Source organism: Hylobates moloch, unplaced genomic scaffold (assembly GCF_009828535.3).
Source record: "Hylobates moloch isolate HMO894 unplaced genomic scaffold, HMol_V3 SCAFFOLD_9, whole genome shotgun sequence".
Lineage (NCBI taxonomy): Eukaryota > Metazoa > Chordata > Mammalia > Primates > Hylobatidae > Hylobates > Hylobates moloch.
In genome coordinates, this window is record NW_026652284.1 from 85,958,023 (window position 1) to 85,983,360 (window position 25,338).

At 36.0% G+C, this 25,338-nt stretch overlaps 1 protein-coding gene across 4 annotated transcripts in view; it reads left to right on the top strand.

The window, feature by feature from the left end:
* ZFPM2 (zinc finger protein, FOG family member 2) overlaps nucleotides 1-25,338 on the top strand; it is a 483,171-nt gene that overhangs the window by 290,331 nt on the left and 167,502 nt on the right. For all 4 annotated transcript variants that reach the window (XM_032760240.2, XM_058443633.1, XM_032760241.2 and 1 more), the window contains one exon: nucleotides 21,554-21,665. In XM_032760240.2, the coding sequence (XP_032616131.1) occupies nucleotides 21,554-21,665 (112 nt within the window). The remainder of the gene's footprint in view (nucleotides 1-21,553; nucleotides 21,666-25,338) is intronic.

Genomic DNA, 25,338 nt, shown 5'->3' on the forward strand with positions numbered 1-25,338 from the left:
ACATTTTATACCCTTGCTTGATTAACCTTTCCCTCTCTACATTCAAAATTTTCAAAATAACTGCCCTTTTGTGATCTTTACAACACTCAGGATTGCCTTTGTCCATAGTAGGTGATCAGTAAGTGTCTGTTGATTGGTTTATTTGATTAAAATAGACTTAAATGATTTCAGTAGTCAAAATGATATATGTAATAATAATTAACAGCAGGCAAAATAGGTGATTGTGTGATTTAATTGGAGATTTTAAACCAGTTGCTCAATACGTCAACATAGCCAAATGATGACTGAAGCTTGTAATGATACTGCAAAGCACACCATGGTGAAAAGGGAGAGGAGAGTGGGGAGGTGGGTGGTTAAGAATAGAAAGGGAAGAAGACAGGGCTGGGAGGAGTGAGAACCCATAAAAGAACACTGGAGAAGATCATTATAGAAAATATGAGTAATTATTATTAGCGTAAATGTCAAAATATTATGGATCAGAAACTGATGAATTTTAGTAAAGGATACAAAAATTTTAGGTGAAGAAAATAATAAACATGGTAAAAAATACAGGAACAATTTTGCAAAGGAAGAATGTTGAAAGGTTCCTCTGAACTTTGATAGGAAAGAAGAGCAAGAAAAATGAAATATAAAAGTAGTTCAGGTAGTTTTTGGTATCTTTTTAGCCTCATTGAAGAATAAATGCTCTGAAAATCACCTTAGCATCTTACCTTGTATATAGACTAGGTCCTAGCAGGACCCATTCACTTTCAGGTTTACCAACACTCACTAAGATAAGGGTGTTCAGTTTAAGACTGTTATGAAGAATGAGGAGAACTTGGCCACGTTTCAGAGCAAAGTAGTAAAAATAGTACCGTGAGAAAAGATTAGGGTTCCGGAATATCAAATCATTTTGCCCCCCCAAAAAGGCAAAGTTACATTTTTAAAAAAGAATGGAAGGTACATGAGAAGTTACATGATGTAACTGTCTTTCAAGATATGAAGAGATATTACTGTTCAACTAGAATTCCATCTTCACTTCTGAAAGCTGAAAGGAAATGAATTTACATAAAAAATGGAGACGTTAATATGAGACCTTTATGGTTCGATTTTTGGAATCTAGTAGTTTGCAACAACAACAAAAACAACAAAAATTTGCCACTTGCCATTAATTACCTTCAACACATCTCTTAGTTCTCTTACCCATTTTATTTTAGCCAATCACAGATCATTATCTTTTTCCAAACAATTCCAGGCATACACATTATTTTATTAGACAATAACAGAAGTGCAAGATGTTAATTATTATTTCTGTTTCTAACTTTAGATATTTTAAGTATGAGCATGTTGCATGTTTGCTTCATATGTTTTCAGATACCCTACTGCATTTCTTTGACTCATTTATGTGGAGTTTCCTAAAGGAGACTTTTAAATCAATACTGATTCATCAGTTATTTCTTCAAGTTTGCAAATTTCATGCAAAAAAAGTTTCAGTAGACACCCCTCCCTAAAATCTTAGTCATATTTTGTCTTCTGTAACAGGATCCTGAAAATAGCTGAGAAATTCTGATGCTTTTTCTTTGTTTACTAATTTTAAGATTATTATGCATACTCTAATGCATAATTATAATTATGGATTCATGATGTTACTTGTGCAGGCTTAACTCAGAAATAGTGTGAAGCAGCTAATCTCGAAGCTACAGGCTGTTTCCCATCACTTAGATTCTGATCAGAGCTGTTTGTCGAGTCTTATTGGAATGCGGGACTCTATGCACCAGTCCCAAGGCTGGACACTTCATTTTTATCGCTAGTTTCACTATTTGCCCTTTCTCCTTGCCCCCAAATCTTTGCTTTTAAGACAGGAAAACCTACAAGATAATTTGGTTTTGTTGTATATGTTTAGTCTATTTACAGCAATTAAATGAGAGGGGTTTTGAAAATTCTCCAGTTTATTTATAATCCATACTTGACATTACGCATAAAAAATGAAGACAGTGTCATTTTTCATGCTTGAGTTTTACTATCAACTGGCCTTATCATTGAATTTACTTTAGGGTTGCTTAAACTAGTCTGGTGCAAAACTATCGAACTTTCTTCCATGTGTTGTAGAATAGTGTGATTTGCCCCAAAAAGGAAATTGGCCCATGTATCTTGTATGGTATGCCCTTATCAACATTTGCAAAGTGTTCACTGAGTGCTTATGGTGGGAAGGTTACTATCTACAGCACTGTGAAGGGTAGTAACAAGTCTCATTTAATAACATGAAAAAAACACTCTTATAGTCTTGGTTATTAGAAACTAGAACTTGGGTTAGTCAGTAATAGCACAATAGTGGAAATATACGCTCAAGTTTATTGCCTTATCTGGGGTGCACAGTCTCAGAAGATATGGAAGACAGAGTAGTAAATAAAAGCATTTTGCTCTAAGAATGTCAAAGACAGAGCAAACTCTGAGTTTGTAGTTTTACTTTTCTGCAAAGTTTAATTAGGGAAAATTCATTTTGATGTGAATTAGCAACAGTGTTATGATTCTGGAATACAATGAGGGAGAATCCCGGTCGAAGAGTGTGCATAGGTGTATGTGTATTTATTGAAGGGACTCTTTGCTTCTATGGAGTGGGGCACCTTTTTGCCATTTGTATTTATAGTCCTTGTGCTTATTCAAATTGCTAAATGTTAAAGCCCATGAATTTATTTTTAACATCAAGAAAGCAAGCAAAGATTTAAAAAGGCTGAGAAACACTGGAGAAGTCTGTTTCATGAGTTTCATCTATTTAGAGTACATGAAAACTTAGAGTCAGAAGGTTCCCTAGACATTGTGGAGTCTTGGTCTTTTCCTCTAAATATGAGGAAACTGGCTCAGGGAATTCATGCATTTTTGACAAAGGTAATCCAACCACTTACTGACAAAGTTAGAACCAAACCTAAGTTTAGTGAATTTCCAGATCATTTTAGAAAATATGTATAACTAGCCTGAAATAGGAACTACTTAAGGAAAATGGCATGGTGTTCTTAGTCATGGGGGATTTTGCTTCGTTTTTGGCTTGGTTTGATTTTAGTTGACAAATGAGGCAACATACAAAAAATTAAATAAGTACTTAAGATTATGGTATTTAAATTTAAGGCTTTTTATAGCATATGGTGTAAGAAGAATTTGCATATTCTGAAATGTTTATACTAGATAAGGCATTCCCAATTTAGAGTCCAAGGAAGGGAAGTAGCATAATTAGAAACTCAATGACCAGAGCCTTTTCAAACAAATTCCCAAATGCCCTACAAGCAAGTTTTTACATTTGATAAGTACTAGAGAAAACCATACGTAAAAAATCTGGAGTAAGTTAAACATAGTAGTGTATTATTTTATAACCAATAGGTAGAGCTTTTCATCAAGTAAGGGAAGATTTTATTCAATTTCCATTTAGTTGCCATTACAATCTTTTCATTGTACTAGCAGTGATAAAGCTTTCTCCCCAGGAACAATCTATTTACTAGGTACAAAGTAAAAAGATTGGTCAAAGTAGTAACTTTTTACACATTTATATTTATGACACATTGATCATTCTGTTAAAGTTGGATGTAATAAATAGGCATAGGTCTTTTCACAGAAATTTAATTATTCCTTAACTTTTGTCTCATTTACCCAAATCAGCACACACAATAATTATAAATGTGCACTTACTATGTTTCAGATATAAGTGTAAGTGATTTATAAGCGTTATTTAATATTTGCAACAGGTTCATCTGGTATAACAATAATAATAATAATAAGGTAACCAATGCACAGAGAAGTTGTCCTACTTCATCAAGATCCACACCATAGGTTGGGTGCGGTGACTCATACCTGTAATCCCAGCACTTTGGGAGGCCCAGGCGGGTGGATCACCTAGGGCCAGGCGTTTGAGACTGGCCTGGCCAACATGGTGAAATCCCGTCTCTACTAAAAATACAAAAATTAGCTGGGTGTGGTGGTGCAAATCTTTAATCCCAGCTACTCATGAGACTGAGGCATGAGAATCACTTGAACCTGGGAGATGGAGGTGGTAGTGGGCCAAGATCACGCCCCTGCACTCCAGCCTGGGGGACTGAGCAAGACTCTGTCTCAAAAAGAAAAAAAAAAAAAAAAAAAAAAAAGATCCACACCATAAATGGGCAGCAAATGTTGGATTTAAACTCAAGCAATGTGGCTCTAGAACTTAGCCACTGTGTTAATTGTGTTTTCCGCGTCCTTTCCTCGTCATGTTCATCACATTCTGGAAGCATTTTGTGAGTATGCCATAAACGATACTTAAATTATATTTGAAGTATTTGGTTGCAGACCCACTGAGTCAAAATAACTACCTTTTTTTTCACCTCTCCACTATTTCCACCCTATGCTCTTTACTGAGGCTTCTTTTTGTCTTCCGAGTTTAAACTTGAGCTTCTGCTGGCAGGTGAAACTGCTCTGTCAGATTTTGATGCAGTCTACCTGTGAGCAACACCAATCTAATCTGAGGAACATAACAATTAAACCCAGCTTGAAGTATATTTTTTAAGTGTAGAATCCTCCATCAGTGAGCCAAGATTTGAGTGCAGGTTAGGTTCCCTAAGTGGTTGCATCCAGAGATTCTGAGGAGTGGGATAGACCTGCAGGAATGAAGACTGGCCAGACCGCCTGCTCAGATTGCATGCTGATGCCTCACCGCAAAGTATAATGTGATGAGGCTCTATTGTGGTGAGGCTGTATTATGTCTGTTGACCATGGTGTTGAGCACCAAGATAATACCATTCTTCATTTGTTCTTGTGCATCAGTGCTGAATTGAGTGAATTTTAACCGAAAGTCATCTTGAATCTCATCATGAATTCTACTTATGATTGGAAACATTTTTATAGGCTTTTTAAAAATCTATTCTATGTTATAATCATCTCTACAGGTATAAAAATGCCTGCAGTCATAAAAATAAAATATTAAAAAGTATTCGCTGTTTTTCAATATTTTAAAATCACTAACTAGACTATGTTCAGTCTTTTCCCCTTATTCCTACTTGATGTCTGATATTGATATTTAGTATCTCAACTAGACTTACAAGACCCCAAACTGTGCAAATGTGAGAAGTAATTCACCACAAAAGCTATAAATTTCACAGCTCGAAAAACCCTGAAGATTATTAATGAGGCACCATGTAATTAGCCTATACAAAGTGCAGCTAGGAATCATGCATAATGTAAAACAGAAACTGCTAACCACTGACTCATGGAAGATCATTTAAGCTAGTTTTCATGGACGTGAAAAATTGATATTTAACACAATTCCTAAGGAGATTCTCATTGCTTTAACACCATAGAAAGAATTCTGTTTCTTATAGATTTGCTAAGAGAAAAATAGAAGGCAGTTCATGGCTAAGGCAATTTCTGGCAATGTGAATATGGACAAGTTGTTTAACTTTTTAGACTCTCAGTTTTTATCTTTCCAAAATGGGCATAATGATCTCTTTCATAGAATTGTTGTAAAAATTTAGTCAAAAAGTAATGTGGCACCTAGAATTTTAATACTTCATTATGGCTTAATAAAATGTTATAGATCATATATTAGAGCAATGTATTTTCTAGCCAGCCAAAGTTCTTGTTTTACTGAGAATTCTGTACTTTTATGGAAACATTTTTCTTTAGAAATACTAGAAACAAAAGCATTTGCTTACATAGAATAACATACCCAGTACTGCTTAAGCACATTGCATATATTAACTCATTTAACAACCAAAATGACCCTATGACATAAATGTGTTTATTATATTTTATTTTGGAGACGATGCAAGTAAGATGCAGAGTACTTAAGTAACTTGCCCAAGGCTATACAGCTATTTAGTGATGGTGATGCAGTATAAATTCAGTCAGTCTGGCCCCGAAAAATACAAATTTTTAAACAATCTTTTTACTATTAATGAATAAGGCATGCTGAGATAATGAATATATGCTTAAACTGATATATACATATTCATCTTGGTTATATTTCTCAAAATATATTTTCAATTTATTTTTAAGATATACTTCATGTAGCAGTCAGAAATTAAATGAATATATATTAAAATGATGTTTAATAGATGCAGAGGTGCATGGATTAAACCAAAATATGCACATAAAAGATCATTATGATTAGGTTTTAAACATAGTTATAAAAATTACAAGCCATATCTTAGAGACTTTTATTTTAAATTGGAGAGGGCCTCAGTGTTATTAACTATAAAATTAAAGTGTGGTTCAATTTGTCATGAAAATCCCTTCTGTTAACCACTTCTGGTCTATTTACTATGTTGTTGTTTGGTCATAGACCATCAAATATGTGTGTTTGGTCATGGACCATCAAATATGTGTTGCACTTTCCAAATGTACCAATCATAAGCTTAAAATATAATGAGCTTGATTATTAACATTGACAATCTATGTGTATGCCATTTAGATATTTTTATTATTAATATATTGTGAACATCTTGAAGAAATGTAACTCATATTTCATCTCTCTATTCTTGAGTATTCTACGTAGTAGATAACCTATAAATGTTACTGAATAAACAATGAATATACTTAATTTACTTAAAATTATAAAATGATTATTTTATGATTTTTTTTAATCATACTTTAAGTTCTAGGGTACATGTGCACAACGTGCAGGTTTGTTACATAGGTATATATGTACCATGTTGGTGTGCTGCACTTATTAACTCATCATTTACATTAGGTATATCTCCTAATGCTTATCCTTCCCGCCTCCCCCCACCCCACGACAGGCCCCAGTGTGTGATGTTTCCCACCAAGTGTCCAAGCGTTCTCATTGTTCAGTTCCCACCTATGAGTGAGAACATGTGGTGTTTGGTTTTCTGTCCTCGCGATAGCTTCCTGAGAGTGATGGTTTCCAGCTTCATCTATGCCCCTACAAAGGACAAGAACTCATCCTTTTTTATGGCTGCATAGTATTCCATAGTGTATATGTGCCACATTTTCTTAATTCAGTCTATCATTGATGGACATTTGGGTTGGCTCCAAGTCTTTGCTCTTGTGAATAGTGCTGCAATAAACATACGTGTGCATGTGTCTTTATAATAGCATGATTTATAATCCTTTGGGTATATACCCAGTAATGGGATGGCTGGGTCAAATGATATTTCTAGTTCTAGATCCTTGAGGAATCGCCACACTGTCTTCCACAATGGTTGAACTAGTTTAGAGTCCCACCAACAGTGTAAACGTGTTCCTATTTCTCCACATCCTCTCCAGCACCTGTTGTTTCCTGACTTTTTAATGATGGCCATTCTAACTGGTGTGAGATGGTATCTCATTGTGGTTTTGATTTGCATTTCTCTGATGGTCAGTGATGATGAGCATTTTTTCATGTGTCTGGTGGCTGCATAAATGTCTTCTTTTGAGAAGTGTCTGTTCATATCCTTCACCCACTTTTTGATGGGGTTGTTTCATTTTTTCTTGTAAATTTGTTTAAGTTCTTTGTAGATTCTGGATATTAGCCCTTTGTCAGATGGGTAGATTGTAAAAATGTTCTCCCATTCTGTAGGTTGTCTGTTCACTCTGATGGTAGTTTCTTTTGTTGTGCAGAAGCTCTTTAGTTTAATTAGATCCCATTTGTCAAATTTGTCTTTTGCTGCCATTGCTTTTGTGTTTTAGTCATGAAGTCCTTGCCCATGTCTATGTCCTGAATGGTATTGCCTAGGTTTTCTTCTAGGGTTTTTAGGGTTTTAGGTCTAACATTTAAGTCTTTAATCCATCCTGAATTAATTTTTATATAAGGTGTAAGGAAGGGATCCAGTTTCAGCTTTCTACATATGGCTAGCCAGTTTTCCCAGCACTGTTTATTAAATAGGGAATCCTTTCCCCACTTCTTGTTTTTGTCAGGTTTGTCAAATATCAGATGGTTGTAGATGTGTGGTATTATTTCTGAGGGCTCTGTTCTGTTCCATTAGTCTATATGTCTGTTTTGGTACCAGTACCATGCTGTTTTGGTTACTGTAGCCTTGCAGTATAGTTTGAAGTCAGGTAGCGTGATGCCTCCAGCTTTGTTCTTTTGGCAGATTGTCTTGGCAACATGGACTCTTTTTGGGTTCCATATGAAATTTAAAGTAGTTTTCTTCCAATTCTGTGGAGACAGTCATTGGTAGCTTGATGGGGAGGGCATTCAATCTATAAATTACCTTGGGCAGTATGGCTATTTTCACCGTATGGATTCTTGGAATCCAGGAGCATGGAATGTTCTTCTGTTTGTTTGTGTCCTCTTTTATTTCACTGAGCAGTGGTTTGTACTTCTCCTTGAAGAGTCCTTCACATCCCTTGTAAGTTGGATTCCTAGGTATTTTATTGTCTTTGAAGCAATTGTGAATGGGAGTTCACTCATGATTTGGCTCTCTGTTGGTCTGTTATTGGTGTATAGGAATGCTTGTGATTTTTGCACATTGATTTTGTATCCTGAGACTTCGCTGAAGTTGCCTATCAACTTAAGGAGGTTTTGGGCTGAGACTATGGGGTTTTCTAAATATACAATCATGTCATCTGCAAACAGGGACAATTTGACTTCCTCTTTTCCTAATTGAATACCCTTTATTTCTTTCTCCTGCCTGATTGCCCTGGCCAGAACCTCCAACACTATGTTGAATATGTGTGTTTGGTCATGGACCAATTAATATGTGTTGCACTTTCCAAATGTACCAATCATAAACTTAAAATATAATGAGCTTATTAATATCGACAATCTATGTGTATGCCATTTAGCTATTTTTATTATTAATATGTTGTGAACATCTTGAAGAAATGTAAACTCATATTTCATCTCTCTATTCTTGAGTATTCTACATAGTAGATAGCCTATAAATGTTATTGAATAAATAATGAATATCCTTAATTTCTTTAAAATTGTAAAATGAGTATTTTATTATTATTTTTTTTTTATTATACTTTAAGTTCTAGGGTACATGTGCACAACGTGCAGGTTTGTTACATAGGTATACATGTGCCATGTCGGTGTGCTGCACCACATGAAAGAGGGCATCCCTGTAAAATGATTATTTTAAAAGCAGAATAACCTGAATAACACTTTCAAAATAGAAACAATATAGAGAAATCGAAAAGTAATGCTTATTCATTATTACTAATTGGAATGATTTTATATATAAAGTTATATTATTTATCTAGAAAAAAAACAAAAAAAAATTATTTATCTAGCAAAAAAAATAAATAAATAAAACAGCTTGGCCCAAACCTCAGTGTAATACACATGCAACTAATTGTAGAATTTAACTCACTGGTATTTCCAGGCAACAATTTTTAATTGATCACTTTGTCATGTTAGCATTATTTACATATCCTTTCCAACATACACATTGATGCTTTTATTCATATTTCTATTATTTTTGTAAAGAATATGATAGGATAGAGAATTGAGAAAGCAGTTACTAAAATGCAATTTTCTCTTATGACTGCGAATATTCTCCAAAATCTACCTCATTAAGAAATTAAATATTTTAATATAAAATTTCAGGTTTACAATGAGCACAGAGATCTTGCCTTTCATAAAGAGCATCCCATAGGAAACTAGCAACAACAAGATTTAAGACATTTTCCAGGGGCACTAATAGTAAAGATTTATCTCATTTGATTCTGACTTCTTAGCATACTCCATTAGTTGCCCCAGGCTGACAGACATGCTGAACAAAGGTCCTTTGGGTTGGGAGCATTTTGAGTGGATCTGTTTGGTTGGAGTCCTTTTCTCATCGTCACTCCCAAGGAAAGCAAGGAGGCAGCCTGGCTCCAGAATGAAGACAGGTGACTTGGGCACTTGGCTTTTACTCTGTAAAAGTGCAGAATTAGTATAGTCCTTCTGCATCTGTTGATTTGGTGAAAAAACAAAAAAACCAAACAAAACTGAAAACCACTCTTATGGTTCTGAATCCTGATATTAGTAGAGTAAATTTTAAAACCAAATATACAGTTTTTATTTTAACTACATGTTCTTTTCATAATGTGTGTTCTTATACCCATCTATAAACACAAACTATTAACTTGCTTATATTTTGAACTGAAAATATACCTGATATTACAATATTTGAATTGATGGAAGAAGTTTTACTTTAGATACTTAATTTAAACATTTATAATATTTCTGTTACTAAAATGTCTCACAGATTAGATAAGCTTTGTTCAGCCACTCTAACTCTTCCACACTTTTGCCAACTACTTTGCCAAGATTTTATTTTTTTTGCACCTGACTTTCAATACCTTGACTTTTAATAATTTGTCTCAGAAAATCTGCCTTCCCAAAAGATACTATAGTTATCACAGCACCTATGATACAGTTTAATAGTTTCACACACTTTTTCCCTTTGGAGGGGGATCCCCTTCTTATTTCCATTCTTCTAGTTTTGCCGTAGACCTCTTCCATTAACTTCAAATATTGTAATAACAAGTATATTTTAAGTTCACAATATAAGCAAGTTAATAGTTTATGTCTTTAGATGGATATAAGAATACACATCATGAAAACAACATATAATTAAAAGAAAAATTGTATATTTGGTTTTAAAATTTACTATATTAATATCAGGATTCAGAATTGCCCTCTTTTTTGGCAGAAGATTGGCTGAAACAGTAATAAAAAGGAGTCAGCTTGAATGGTGACTGAGAGATTCATTACATATTTCAGTGGATTTATTTGTGAAAGATGGACACATCTTAGTGTCTGAAGATGACTTTGTGCAGGGTAGTGTTTTCTGTCTTCCACAGAATACCTTTGGGTAATTCTGAAATACAGACTGATGAATAGAATTGACCACTGTATTTTTTTATAGTGGTTTAAACAGGCCATTCACAGTTGAGTTATTAGATACTCTTTTTATTCTTCAGGCTAGCGTTTTTATTTTAATCACGTCACTTTCTCTAAAAGGGTTAAAATATCAAAATGTAGTAAGTTAAAATGGCTTTATTTAGCAATTGGCCAATGCAAATAGTAAAGCTTCCTTAAGTAAGTATAAGCTCAATGTGTTGAGCTTTCCTATATATTTTCTTCTCCATACTCAGAATTTGAGTGAGATTTGATGGGAATTCTACAGTAAAAAGTCTTATAATAATATCGTTATGAAGCTGTAGTACATATGAGATCATCTTAACAGAGAAGGAAGCTGAGACCTTCAGAGGTTAAGTGACTGGCCCCAGGTCACACAGCTGGTACCACAGCTCTCTGGATCCCTGAACCCTGCCACAGGTTTATGTGACAGCCTTACGTAAGAAGGGGTACTCAAGAGCAATTTACTTTTCTCTTCCCAGAGTTTCAGCGCTGACACACTTTTTGCACATTGCACTAGGTGCAAGCCCAGAAATTCTGCCAGGAGCAAAACAACACTCCTTAAACACCCAGTGACTTTCAGAGCTGTATAAAATAAAAGGTTGAAGTTAATGATTGCCAGTTTGGAGGGAGTAGTTCCTCTTCGTAGCCAAATGTATGTGGGGAACAGATGAGGCTGTGGGAGTGAAGTTGGCAAAAGGGAAAGAGAAATGAGTCTATTCTTTCTGGAAAATGAAAGTATAATAAATATCTGAATAGCTTAGATGTTTATATTCATCTAGAGATTCTTCCCATTTGAAAATGAAATATCTATATCTTTGAGTAATCTTGAAGAATAACTTTATATTATTTTTAAAAATATCATGAAATGATATTTGGGAGCAAACAGATTGTTTTTAATAGCCCGTATCTCTAGAACTATTTGTATTTTCTGTTCTAACAGGATCATTACTTCTTATGCTGAAATTCGTATATTCAAGCGGTGACTCATGTTAAGATAATGTGTTCCAACAATTTGAGAACTAAAAGCAAATATACCTCGGAGATAATGATTATTTAAATTTTTGGTTCATAGACATAAAACTGTCTGACATAAGGAGTATGGACATAATAGCCAAGAATTCTATCATTTTATTTCACACTCATTTTGTTTTTGAAAAGTCTCTTATCATATTTGAGATCCCACATACCACATTCTACTCGAAGACATTTGTTAGCAGAAGTTCTCTGGAATTTCACTCTCATGCTGTTCTTACAGGATATTTTGTAGAACTGTGCTCCAAGAAAAGTCTAATTTAATGAAATCTTCCTGGAATCTCCATTCATAAATCTATTCTGTGCCTAATTATATAGTGTAGTGGTTCTCGTTATAGGGTGTTGCTAATGTCTTTCCCATTTGTCCTTTTCACATATTTTCTAATTTAGGAGTATTCTTAGTACCGTTGAGCTTCAGTTTCAAAAGTAGGTATAGCATATAATTATTTTCAAGCAATGCAACTTTGATAATGTTTTAAGAAGTTGAGTTTCATTATTTCCCAAACAATAAACACAAATAAGATAGGTTTTTTTGATAGGCGCTTGGAAGTTTTCTAAGTTACTTGCTGAAATTTCCTTATATATAGAAACACATAGACACACATGCACACTTTGAAACTCTCGCTTAAGAGACATCCCAGTTTAATTCAGTGGCCATTTTACTCCATTTTTCAATAGAATCACAAGATTTTAATTGAAGCAAGTGACATGCCTCGCTGTGTTTGAGTACTTAATATTAATTGGTCATGGGGAATATTCAGGTGTTATCTGTGAGAACCTAATTTTTTTTTTCAGTTGGACTTTCACTCTTGTCCCCCAGGCTGGAATGCAGTGGTGCGATCTTGGCTCACTGCAACCTCCGCCTCCCAGGTTCAAGCAATTCTCCTGCCTCAGCCTCCCAAGTAGCTGGGATTACAGGTGCCCACCACCACACCTGGCTAATGTTTTTTTGTAATTTTGGTAGAGACGGGGTTTCACCATGTTGGCCAGGCTGGTCTCGAACTCCTGACCTCAGGCAATCCACCAACCTCAGTCTCCCAAAGTACTGGGATTACACGCCGAGCCTGAGAACCTGTTTTTATGTCACATCCATAATGTTGACCCTACAGGATCACATGGAATGGAATGATTTTGTTTATGTAGTTTAAAATGACACTCTATTTTCTGAAAAAGAAAAAAAAAAAAGAAAAGAAAAGAAGGAAGGAAGGAAAGAAAGAAAGTCCTTTTGCCTCAATAGCATCAAGTGCAAACTTTCACTTGGTTTAACTCTCAAAAGTTTAACTTACTAAATGACATTTACTAAAAAGCACTATTTTGGGGTTGGGTGGAAATTATCATACTAAAAGTTGTATAGTTCCAGTCACATTAATAATGTTGAGACTCTAGACCATGCCAGGATTACTGAAAATTCAATTGTATAAGGTCTTGAATTATTCCTGGGCATATTTTCCCCAGTCTTAAGTAGTCCAAGATTTTAAATTGTTATGCTCCCATAGCTGTTGGTGAGGGAGATTTTCAAATTCAATTCACTGTCCCTAGAGATTTCACATAGTTAAAAGGAGAGTGATACAATATTTTCCTGTCTGTCAGATTGAATTTGAATTGAATTCCATTGTGGAGAACTGCTTGGATACATTAACTGAAACTTTTACTGTGTAAAATTTTGTGTGGTTGTACAAAGTCAAGTCACCTACAACACCATTTTTTCATTTAAATGTAGGGAATATTTGAGTTAAGGGAGGTTGGCAGTGGTGGTAGTGTACAATTTCTAAAGGCAAGGAAATGTGTGTGTGTGTGTGTTCTGGTTCTCACAATATAAATGTAATGTCTATAGTAATTTTAAAAATCCTCTAGGCCTGTTGTCAAATACGCTTTATAGCTGAGAGAATATAAACAGCTATGAATTGTTAAAAGAGCAGTATTTAGCCAAACAGGCCTCAGTGCTTTTGATCTGTTACCCAGTTAAGGAAGCCACACACCAAAAGCATTTTCTTTTTTTCTTTCTTTCTTTTTTTTTTTTTTTTTTTGAGACGGAGTCTCGCTTTGTCGCCCAGGCTGGAGTGCAGTGGCGCAATCTCGGCTCACTGCAAGCTCCGCCTCCCGGGTTCACGCCATTCTCCTGCCTCAGCCTCTCCGAGTAACTGGGACCACAGGCGCCTGCCACCACGCCCGGCTGATTTTTTGTATTTTTAGTATAGACGGGGTTTCACCATGGTCTGGATCTCCTGACCTCGTGATCCGCCCGCCTCAGCCTCCCAAAGTGCTGGGATTACAAGCGTGAGCCACCGCGCCCGGCACCAAAAGCATTTTCAACAGCACCAAACTATATCTCACGGCATTGGCATGAGATTCTCTAATGGTATTTTTGTTGTATTTCCTAAACTAAAGTCAATGGAGGCCAATTTTTTCATCAAATAACACTTCTACTTCTGTTAAAGGGATGTAATGTAAAAATAAGCTCCTCTCATGGGAAGATTTTCCTATGACTTTCAGCTCTTTCTAACCCTCCTTTTGGAAATCCTCAGTATCTTTTTTTTCCTAGCAGAATTTGGAATCCCTGGACAACATTATGTCACCAGTTTCTTGGATTAGTCCTCTATTATTTACCTTTGGGCTGTCTACTTTTATCTCCATTAACCTTTTGGCTTGACTATAAACATTTATTGAAGGCTTCCTCCTTTGTTGGTCCAGTAACTCTAAAGGTTAGTGAGAAGTGGATGCTAGTCTGACCTCTCTCATCCACATTAGATGATTTTAATTATTCCTAAGAAATGACACTTTTGACCCATTTTGTCCTTGTCAAGTTTGTCTAGTTGTGGGCTGTCTAAACGTGAAACTCTGGGTTCAAAGCGTGTCCAAGGAGTGCAGGATTTTAAAATGTACAATGTGGAGCCTCAAAAGTGCACAAGATTTCTTTTTTTTTTTTTTAAAAAAGAAGACATTCCAGTTTAAGTGAAATTCAAGGCTATTGTTATGTACCTTGAATTGATTTATTACTGAAAAAGACTGCCTAGATACAGACAAAATACAAACTTCAACCTGTAAAAATTCAATATTTCAAAATGGAAAAAATGGAGAAAAGCTTTGTATAAGTGAGAATAAGCTAGGTTTTGCTGAGGCTGTATGCAACCCTAATACTACAATAGCTTTGTACATGAAAAAGTTCATTTCTTTCTCATACTCCCTGACCACTGTGGTTGCCAGTCCACCTCTTTGTTTCCATGATTGCTTTGGCAAAAGCAAGGCATAATGGTGAATTGACCATTGGATCTTACGGGTTCTGTGTAGGAGTGACACAAGCCACTTCTTCAATTTCGTTGGTCAAGCAAAGCCATGTGGCCAGATCCAACTTTAAAAGAGATCTAGAAAGTGAAGAGTTGGAACTAACTGATCAGTAGCCATAATGACTATCACAACCTTTTAGTTAGATAATAAAGAGTTTTTGTCTTGGACATCTATGCTAATCACCACAAATATGACCAGAGCCTGAGAAATAGTGGGATTTAGTAAATGCTTTTTTGTGTGTTTTATTTCATCTATTAATGTAGCTATTCAGCAAAAGTTTGATGTGCATCTGTAGAGTACTAGGTACTTTGCTAGTTACTTCATTCAAAAGCCTCTGAAATAAAAATTAGCCCCACTGTGCTGATGTCCATTCTAAAGTTCAGAACACTTAAGTGGTTTTCTAGTCATAGATGCTACCAGTGGCATGTGTCAGGATTCAAACCTAGATAATGTGACTCCAAAAACAATAATGTCCTTTTGTTATACTTCAACTGTAAAGTCAATGATGATTCAGGATATGACGTAACTGATTATATAAGCAGGAATTATTACAGTCATCATTGTGTATTTGCTTGTATTTTAAAGCAAGAACACAGTATCTGTGATTGATGGGAACAAGAGGCAGAGAAATTCTAGGCAGAAAAGGGTGGGTCGCTGGCAAAAACCCCACCCTTAAGCCAAAAAACCTGAAACTGTGGCCCAAAGTGAGAACTTCTATCGCTGTTTTCCCACTCAAATGTTGCCTTATCCAAAACTACCTACACTGTCCCATCCTGTGCCTATAAAAACCCCAGCCTCAGCTGGTAGACAGGACTATGGCTAGATGTTAGAGAGAAGCAGCTTGACTTCAGAGGGATGGTTTGATGGTGCGATTTGGGAGAAGAATTTGGCCAGAGACGGTCGGACTTCAGGGGAAGATTACCTACCCACCCCATCCCCTTTTCAGCTCCCCTTCCCACTGAGAGCCACTGTCATAGACAATAAAATCCCCCACATTTACCATCCTTCAATTTGTTCATGCAATCCCATTTTTCCCAGACACCAGACAAGAGCTTGGGAGCCACGAGTGAGGATACAAAAGGCTGTCACACTGGCCCTTTGCCCTCGCTGGCGGACAGTAGCCACCTCACATGAAAAAGCAAAGGACCCACTGAGCAGTTAACAGTTAAGCTGACCACGGACAGCAGAGCTAAAATAGCACTGTAACAAGCCCTCTGGGGCTTTGGGAGTCACACCCTGCCTGTATGCTGCTGTGGGGCCTGCATGGAGTTCACTCCTGCCGGCACTAAAGCATCTGGCTGCTTCCTGCACCCACTCACCTGTGCACTCCTTCCTGCAAGAGGCGGAACACAGTGGGTCCAAGTGAATGGAGTTTGGTCCCACTGGCACTGAAGTGGCTGACTGGTTCCAGCGCTTGTTCACTCCAGTTTCCATACTTGTTGGCTCGTGTGCTCCCTCCCCCGAGGAGATGAGAGCAGCAGGCAGAGTAAATGGGGCACCCCTGTAGCGAGTCCCGTGAAGGGGTCAGGGAAATATCCTGCTTCAAAATGACTTACAAATAAATGATCAATGATTGTGGAATAACAAGGTATATTTGGTGTTATTTCAACTAAGGGGAAGCCATTTCACACTTTTGAGCACATTTGATAAGAAATTTAGTTATTTTTATTTTAACTGTAATCAATAAATGTGGATATCTTTTGTGTTAGCTTTCTATTGCTGCTGAAACACACTACCATAGACTTGAGGGCTTAAAACAACAGAAATTTATTATCTCATATCCTGTAGATCAGAAATATGAGTACAGATTTTGCCAGACTAAAATCAAGGTGTCAGTCTTCCTGATGCATTCCTTTCTGGAGGTTCTAGGAGAGAATCCATTTCGTGCTCATTCATGCAGATTGTTGGCAACATTTGGTACCTTGATGTTGTAGAGCTGAAGTCCCTGTTTCTTGCTTCCTGTAAACTGGAGGCCATTCCCAGTTTTTAGACACCACTACATTCTTTAGTTTCTGCTCTCAGTCCCCCATCTTTAAAGATAGCAAAAGCAGATGGCATTTTTTTCATGTTGAATCTCTTGGATTTACTCTTGCCTTTCACTTCCAATTCTAAGGATTTATGTGATTAGACTGGGTCCATCTGGATAATCTAGGATAATCTCACCATCTCATGGTACAAAAACTTAATCACCTCTCTGAAATCCCTTTTGTCAAGTAAGGTAGCATATGCACACTTTCCAGGGGATTAGGGAATAGCCATCTTTGGGAGACCATTTTCCTGCCTACCACACCTTTTATATCTGTTCTCTTTTCCCAAACTGTTGTGCCAGTTGTACCCATTGTAGAGTATGAGATAAAAATTTTGGCCTGACTTTCCTTGTTTGTGGTATCTGAGAATTAAACTCAATGAACTTTAAAGTAGCTTCTAGCTTTTAGCGTTCTAGAATTTTATGAATTCTTATGTTGGAGACATGGGAAGTGAACCTAATGATCAATGTGGATATTATTGTTATTTTCTATTCATAGATTTTTCTGGAGTGTAGATTTCATATAATCCTGGCTAACTCCTTCCTTCTCACACTTGGTAATCTTCTTTGAAGTCAGTCAATCTCTACAAAAGTTGACTTCTTCAGAAAGAAATTGACTTACCTCCTCAAAGCTGTAATAACTGGTCCCTTGAGATTTTTTATCTACTTATTATTTACTTTACAGCTTGGATATAGCTTTCAGCAAGTCTTTGTTCCATTTTTTTCTTCTGCCTTATTGATTTGGACTAAAATAAATTGTTTTCTCAATTTTTTAATAAATCCAATTCTACTTGTACCTAGGCAAAATAAATGTTTGCCTGAGTTTTAAAATATATAATGCCTAACATACCATTAGGAAATATATGAATTGATTACTTTTATATTTTACTCACAGTATCAGTTCCTCTAATCCTTAATTTGCTTATGTAGAAAATGGAGAAAATGTTAGTACCTAACTTCTGGAGTTGTAAAAATCAAAAAAGACCATTCAAGTGAAATGCTTACCTCAATAGCCAACAAGTAAACCATTAATATTGTTTTAGTAGTAGTAGTAGTGGTGGAGGGAGGGAGGAGTGGAAAAACTCATCCTAAACTGCCCAAGACTTTTCGATATTAGCATTGAAAGTACAGCCTCCTGGGAAACCTTTCAGTTCCAGAAAAACCAGGATGGTTGTTCACCCTAGGGATGGTAATAGTTGGAAACAAAGCTAATATAAATATTGGCTGTGCCCTCTGCCACCTACCAGCAATTTGACCTAAGGGATATTATTTAATTTTTCAGTTGCAATTTTCTTATCTGAAAATATACATGAGGACTAAGTAAGTAAGGGAAGTGCCTAACAAAATCCTTGCACAAGTAGCCTAAACAGTAGTACCCTTATTCCATCTCCCTAAAAAATCTTTATTGGCTTCCTTCTGCTTACAGAATTAAGCACATAAAGTTTTACCTAATACATCAAGGTCTTTTAAAATCTGTTTATAACCTGCCCTGCCAGATACATATGCTATTATGTTCTTTCCATTTATCAATAACAATAATATTAATGATGATTATGATAGATAATACTTTTCTAGTGCTTTCTACATAACAAAAAGAGAAGAGTGCTAAAGACTTCATAAGAACTTTAACCAGAGTCCCAGAACTCCCATTTCCTGCACACTTGACTTTGTTATAGACTGTTCAGCATTTGCCCACACTGTTTCCAGCAACTGCACATTCTTCCTGTTTATCCTTTAAAATCCTGCCCGAATGTTGCCTCTTCTATGATGTGGAGTTTTTCTCTTTTCTCATTGACCTCACTGACCCCAAAACAATTGACACATGTCTTAGCACTTCCTACCATGGTACTTTTCACATTATATTAAACATTTTTAATGTATCTGTATCCTTCACCAAAAAAGACCTACTTATATTCCTAGCACAAGGCACGGGATTGAGTTTGCTTATTTGTGAAATGAATGGAAGATTGTGGTTTTGGAAAATCAATTGATTTACTTTATACTAAAAGATTCTCTAAAGAACGTAAGTGATCACTATCTATTTTTTATATTATCTATGAAATTATTATAAAAGCTAATTTACTGTGTTGAAATTCATAGGATTTTAAGAACTACGAAACAGGTTGATTAAATAATTTAAAATAATTACTTTTCATGAAATAAAATAATCTGGGAAAAATAGTCCAGGTGCCTGTTTTGAAATCGATTATTTAAAATCAGAAGAGTGGATGTTACAAATAAGTCACCGAGTGCCCCCTGCATAGGCTTCCTGAAATGGTGGACTCCCTCCTCCGACTTGTTCTGCCTGTGCCTGGAGAGCTGCAGATCCTTTGGGGTTTTGTTTTGTTTTGTTTTGTTTGAGACAGAGTCTAGCCCTGTCGCCCAGGCTGGAGTACAGTAGCACGATCTCAGCTCACTGCAACCTCCACCTCCTGGGTTGAAGCAATTCTCCTGCCTCACCCTCCCAAGTAGCTGAGATTACTGGCATGCACCATCACACCTGGCTAATTTGTGTATTTTTAGTAGAGACGGGATTTCACTATGTTGGCCAGTCTGCTCTCCAACTCCTGGCCTCAAGTGATTCATCCACTTCGGCCTCCCAAAGTGCTAGGATTGTAGGAGTGAGCCACCACGCCTGACCCCCAGATCCTGATCTATGGATTTATCTGTCAGTCTGATAGTAAAATGAGAGCAAAATATGCGTCATTAGGACCTAATATTTAATTGGATTTGGATCACTATCGTTTTGTATAGAACAAGTTTGTTTCTCCTCTAATTCTATTTTGAAAATTGAAATACAAAATAATGGTTCGTCAGACTGATAACAATAGGGATAACTTGATAACATTTTTGTCTATATTGTTAAAATATACATAGAATATAAAATTACATCTTTTTCACAAGGCTTTTAGAGAACTGCTTCATTGTTATCTTTGCCAACTATTAAGATACATAGTTGAAAAATTAAGACTCCACGATAAATCAAAATATAAATATTAAAGATTAATGTATTAGAATTTGTTATACTTGATTTAGTTATAGTTTATACTCTGTTTTAATATTTGAAGTAGTTTTTTTTTCAGACTTCTTTTTAAATCCATCATGGTTGATTTTTCCATTAAACAGTATATTTTATGGTAGTTTTAACATTTATAATATAATTGATATTTTAATAAATGGGTCAGCATTCATTTTATGCATAGTTTTCAGTATGGCTCTGCAGTTAACAATGGATCAGTGTTTTATGTACTATCATTGTTGTCATGAGGCAGGTGAAATGGGTTTTCCAGATTCCTGAAAGTTTTGAAATCACCAGATTATGTGGAACTCCTCAAGTGAATACTTGTTAAGGCCAATTTGGGAAATTTGTGATAGTATGCATCATGTGGAAAAGTCCCAGAATGGGCTGAGATCTCTTTGGCAGGATCATATCTAGGTGAAAATTCAGTTCAAAAATTACCTTGAGACCCTTGTATTGTACTCTGTGTTGTGGTTTCATGATGTTTCATATACAGAACATGGACTGGAGAATGATAAAAGTGAATGCCGGTTCACTGTGACTCATCGGGAAACACAGTCTTGCTGAGACATACTTATTTCCTCCCCAGTTTATTTCCAGCCATGTAAATTTATCCACGGAGTTTTACAGATAAATAATTTGGATGCCAAAGAGCCAAAAATTGTGACTATTTTGAGCCTTCTGTTTAACATGTACACTAAAAATACTTTGTTAGAATTATAGCACTTGTCTCCGTGCTTCTGTGGTTCTCAGAGTAAGGGATGTCATGCTTTAGTTGCTCTGCATTTGAATTTATTCATGATTCTTCTTTTACAGTCTTTCTGGAGACAATGTATGGTGCATCATTAGCATTATTATTATTTCAGTTACAGTGAGACTACATATCCACACTTAGGGGGTTGGGTAGATTTCATTATTCATTCAGAATAAGTTCTTACTCTAATATAAATGTTGCTCAGGACAGAGCTTTGAAATGGATCCTGATTCTTCAAATTCTTTCCTGTCTGTTTCAGGAAATAGTGAGATCCTGTTGATAGTAAAGTACAATGTGTCTAAAGTTCACTTCTAAACACTCTGCTCTTTGCAATGAAAGTCATCTGCATTCTCTTTATAATTCAGAGCCACAAGAGATCAGTCTAATCTTGGAGATCTGATTCAGTATCATTTAGGAAAAAAAAAACCTTGATAATATTTCTACCATTCAGATTAGTGAAAGCAGTAAAGCTTTACAGCTTCTGTCGTCTTAAAAAGATATCATGAGACAGGGGAATAAGGACTTGGATTATGGTTTGGGAGATTTAGTTGTTTGTAAAAATAAAATGATTAGTACAGTTATTATTCAAGTTTTTAATCAACGGAAGCAAATGGCATCTGTTTGTTATCATTCTTTCTACAGAAGACAAAGGCTCAGGTCCCAATGGTGCTGACTGCTGGTCCCAAGTGGTTGCTGGATGTGACTTGGCAAGGAGTGGAAGACAACAAAAACAACTGCATTGTGTACAGCAAAGGTAAATGCAAGATTGTTTCTCTCTCTCTTTGGAAATATTAAAACCTGAGCGTTGCAAAACAGCACCAGAAGAGCTGGAATGGAAGTACAAAGTATAATTTGATCCTCTTCCTTTTTTCCTATTTGAATTCCTCTAATGTGTATTTTCAGTAAAGCCACCTGTTTTTTTTTTTTTGTTTTTTTTTTTCTCTACAACATGAAACAAAAAGTGACATACCATTAATTTACTTAGTGCCTTATACATTTACCTAACCCTGTATTTGAGTGTCTTGACTAATATCTTTCTCTTGCTGTTAGTATCATTGATAGCCAGGTTTGACGAAACTCCAATTTCTCCTTTTAGACATTATCTATCAAAAAGTAAAATCCTTCTAAATTTAACAATTTGCGTCAAGGTGCATGGTCCAAGAGGCGCCACATTCTAGCCAGTTTCCTGAAGTCATGCATGATGAGAGGATAGCTGGAAATGAAACCTTTGCAAAGACAGAATTCTTCCCCATGGTGATTTCTGAAGGGCAGGAGGAAAACTCTAAAGAGGAAGCTGATGACTTGCAGGGCATTGCCTTTGATTTGCTCAGTGTGACGTCAACCCAGACTGTGTCATGTAGCTGCACCCTGGCTACAAAGGAGCGGCAGCTCCATGATGGCACATCGCGGGGCTGGCTGTCCATAGCACAGGACTTTCCTCACGTGTGGTGTAGTTTTGGGGCACTTTTCTCCACATTCAAGTCTTGGTCCTAGCTCTGTACTCTTACAGTAAAATCCGTAATCTCACTTCTTCATAAATATTACAAAACCTTGTGCTTCTCATGTTTAATTTCTCTTGGCTTTCTTTTTAAATCAAATAGACCTACTGAGATCAAAGAGGTATTTGCACATTGAACCTAGAAACCATAAAAGCATACAAGGGAACAAGCAAATAAGCACCCCTATCAATATATTCACATATAAAACACTAATCATAACATCAAAGACTCTTAAAAACTTGCTAGAAACAATTACAACTTGTTCCTATAATCATTACAATTTGTACACTTATAAGAGGATTGCCTCTAAACTACCATAAGCCTTTGAAAGTTGAAACACCAGAAAGAGGGAATTTGCAAGCTAAAAAAAAAAAAAAAAAACCTGCACACCAGGATCTGATTATACTTTTTTTCCTTTTATAATTACTGGTCCCATACCCACTAATTTTCTAACCTGAAATACCTTTGGTATGCTGGTGGGAGCTTTCAGCTAAAAGGGATGTGAGATTTTCTCAGGATATGCCAATATAATCTATCAAAGTGAAAAGAAATAGTATAGGGAATCAGTTTACCAATGCCGACATTCAGAATACAAAAGATACCTTGGAATGTAGGACCACTTGCTGGGGACAAATTTCTGTTGTACAATATTTTATCTTCATTGTATCAATATAGTACGGGAGAAACATGGCAATACCTGGTCCCCATTTGTGATTCAAATTCATTGCATTTTTAAATCAGCTCTTCTTTTAGTAGAGATAATTGTTATATATTTTGAGTATCCTTTATCCAAAGTGCTTGAGACCAGTTTCAGATTTCAGATTTTTTTCAGATTGGAATATTTGCTTGTACATAATGAGATATCTTGGAAATGAGACCCAAGTCTAAATGTGAAAGTCATTTATGTTTCATAAACACAAATTATACATAACCTAATGGTAATTGTATACAATATTTTTATAATTTTGTGCATGAAACTAAGTTTTGACTGTTACCCATTGCATGAGGTCAGTTGTGGAATTTTTCACTTGTGGCATCATGTTGGTGATCAACAGGTTTTGGATTTTGGAACCATCTGAAAGATTTTGGATTTTCTGATTAGGGATGCTGAACCTGTATAACAGAATTGGAATTCTATATTTAGTGGAGTATGCTAACTTGAGCAAACTTATGTGTTTATGGTTGGCTATACCTTATATCTTTTTGCAATGAACAACTTAGAGTAATTAATAGAAGCTTATTAATTCATTAATTAACTGGTAAAGCATGCATTGAGTCCAACTATGTGCTAACCTTGTACATTGATGATAATAGCCACCATTTGTTGGGCACACCTTGAATTCTCTTCTTGATGCTCCCATGCCAAATTGTATGTGCTTCTCTCATTGCTCTCTATTACCTTGTTTCGTGATCGTGAATATACAGTTTATATGTCCAAAAAGGAGTAAGTAAAAAAGTTTAGCTGTGATTGCCTGCCTCTTCAATCTACTCTATATTTACCGAGGGCACAGATTGTGTCTTAGTCACCTTTCTATTCCTGGTCTGGCATGCTACCTGTACAAGAAAAGCACTAAGTAAATATAGATTGGTTGACCAGATAAACAAATGATGAATGGTTGCCAGACACTGAAATAGACATTTCACATACTGTGATGATGAACTGTATGAATTGCTGCTATTCAATAACGTTTTAACCTGTAAAAGGTAATTTGGCATTGTTCAACTTACAAGAACAATTGGTTTTGCAGTTCAAATGCCAGAACTGTAATAACTACTGTATATGCTTTTTAAAGTTTAATCCTTATTTAATAGCTCCTATGAGATAACCAACATACTACCCCATTTTACAAAGGTAGATAAAAGACTTAAGTAGGGTAAATAATTTGCCATGGTCACATGGCTAATAAGTGATTGAGTGGAATTCAAGCATACATTTGTCCAACTTAGGTTTGGAGTGATATATACTAGAATATGTTCTGTCTGCATTAAGCTTCAAAACAACTCAATGAAATAGATAGTATTTTCTCATTTTACACCTATGACTTAGAGAGGTGGCATGATTGCCTGTGATCATAGCGAGCTAACAGTAGAGCTAAATTCAATCTATGTCTTGACAGCTCCAAATTCTGTGCTCCTTCAACTACATGACTCTGCCTTTCCCTTTGCCACTGTTAAATGATGAGTAATAATCAAAACCACTCAGGCTTTTATCCCTAGAAATCACACAATATATATATTAAAGTGTGGCATTTCCCAAAACGCATTTCATGGAACCCTAAGATTAAAGAAAAAGCCCCATGACTAAATATCATTTATTGTAGCCCTCTTGAAAACTCACAATGGATGCTGCTATTAATGATCTAGAATTATGCAGTAAAAAACAAAAGCAAAAAACTCTGATCATTTGCATTTCAGCATATATTTTTATTTCTCTACTTTGCTCCAGACTCTTCTTTGATCTTCTACCTGGGGATCAGAGGCCTGGAACTAATTTCTAGTATTTAGAGTGCCTTTAGAGGGAGGAGACAGCTCACCCAGAGCATGTCCCAAAGTTGTGTCAGTACCTTAATCTAGGATTTTACTAGGGATTGTTTGGATCATGGAAAATATGATCCTGGGAGGCATTCCTACTCGTATCCAAACACACTGGACTCAGGAGTCGTCTGTCTCTACAATCTGTATGTATGATAAGACTCCTCAAAGCAAAAGCATTTTGAAGATGGAAGGGTTAACAAGTGTTAACTTGAACCTCCACAATGTTTGTGGCGTTTTCATAATGCCTATATTATTTATTAATTGGGCCTCTTTTGTTTTCAAGTGACAGAAATCTAATTGAAATTAGCTTCTGCCAAAAAATTGTGTGTGTGTGTGTGTGTGTGTGTGTGTGTGTGTGTGTGTGTGTGTGTGTGTTTTGGGGTAGATGGGTTC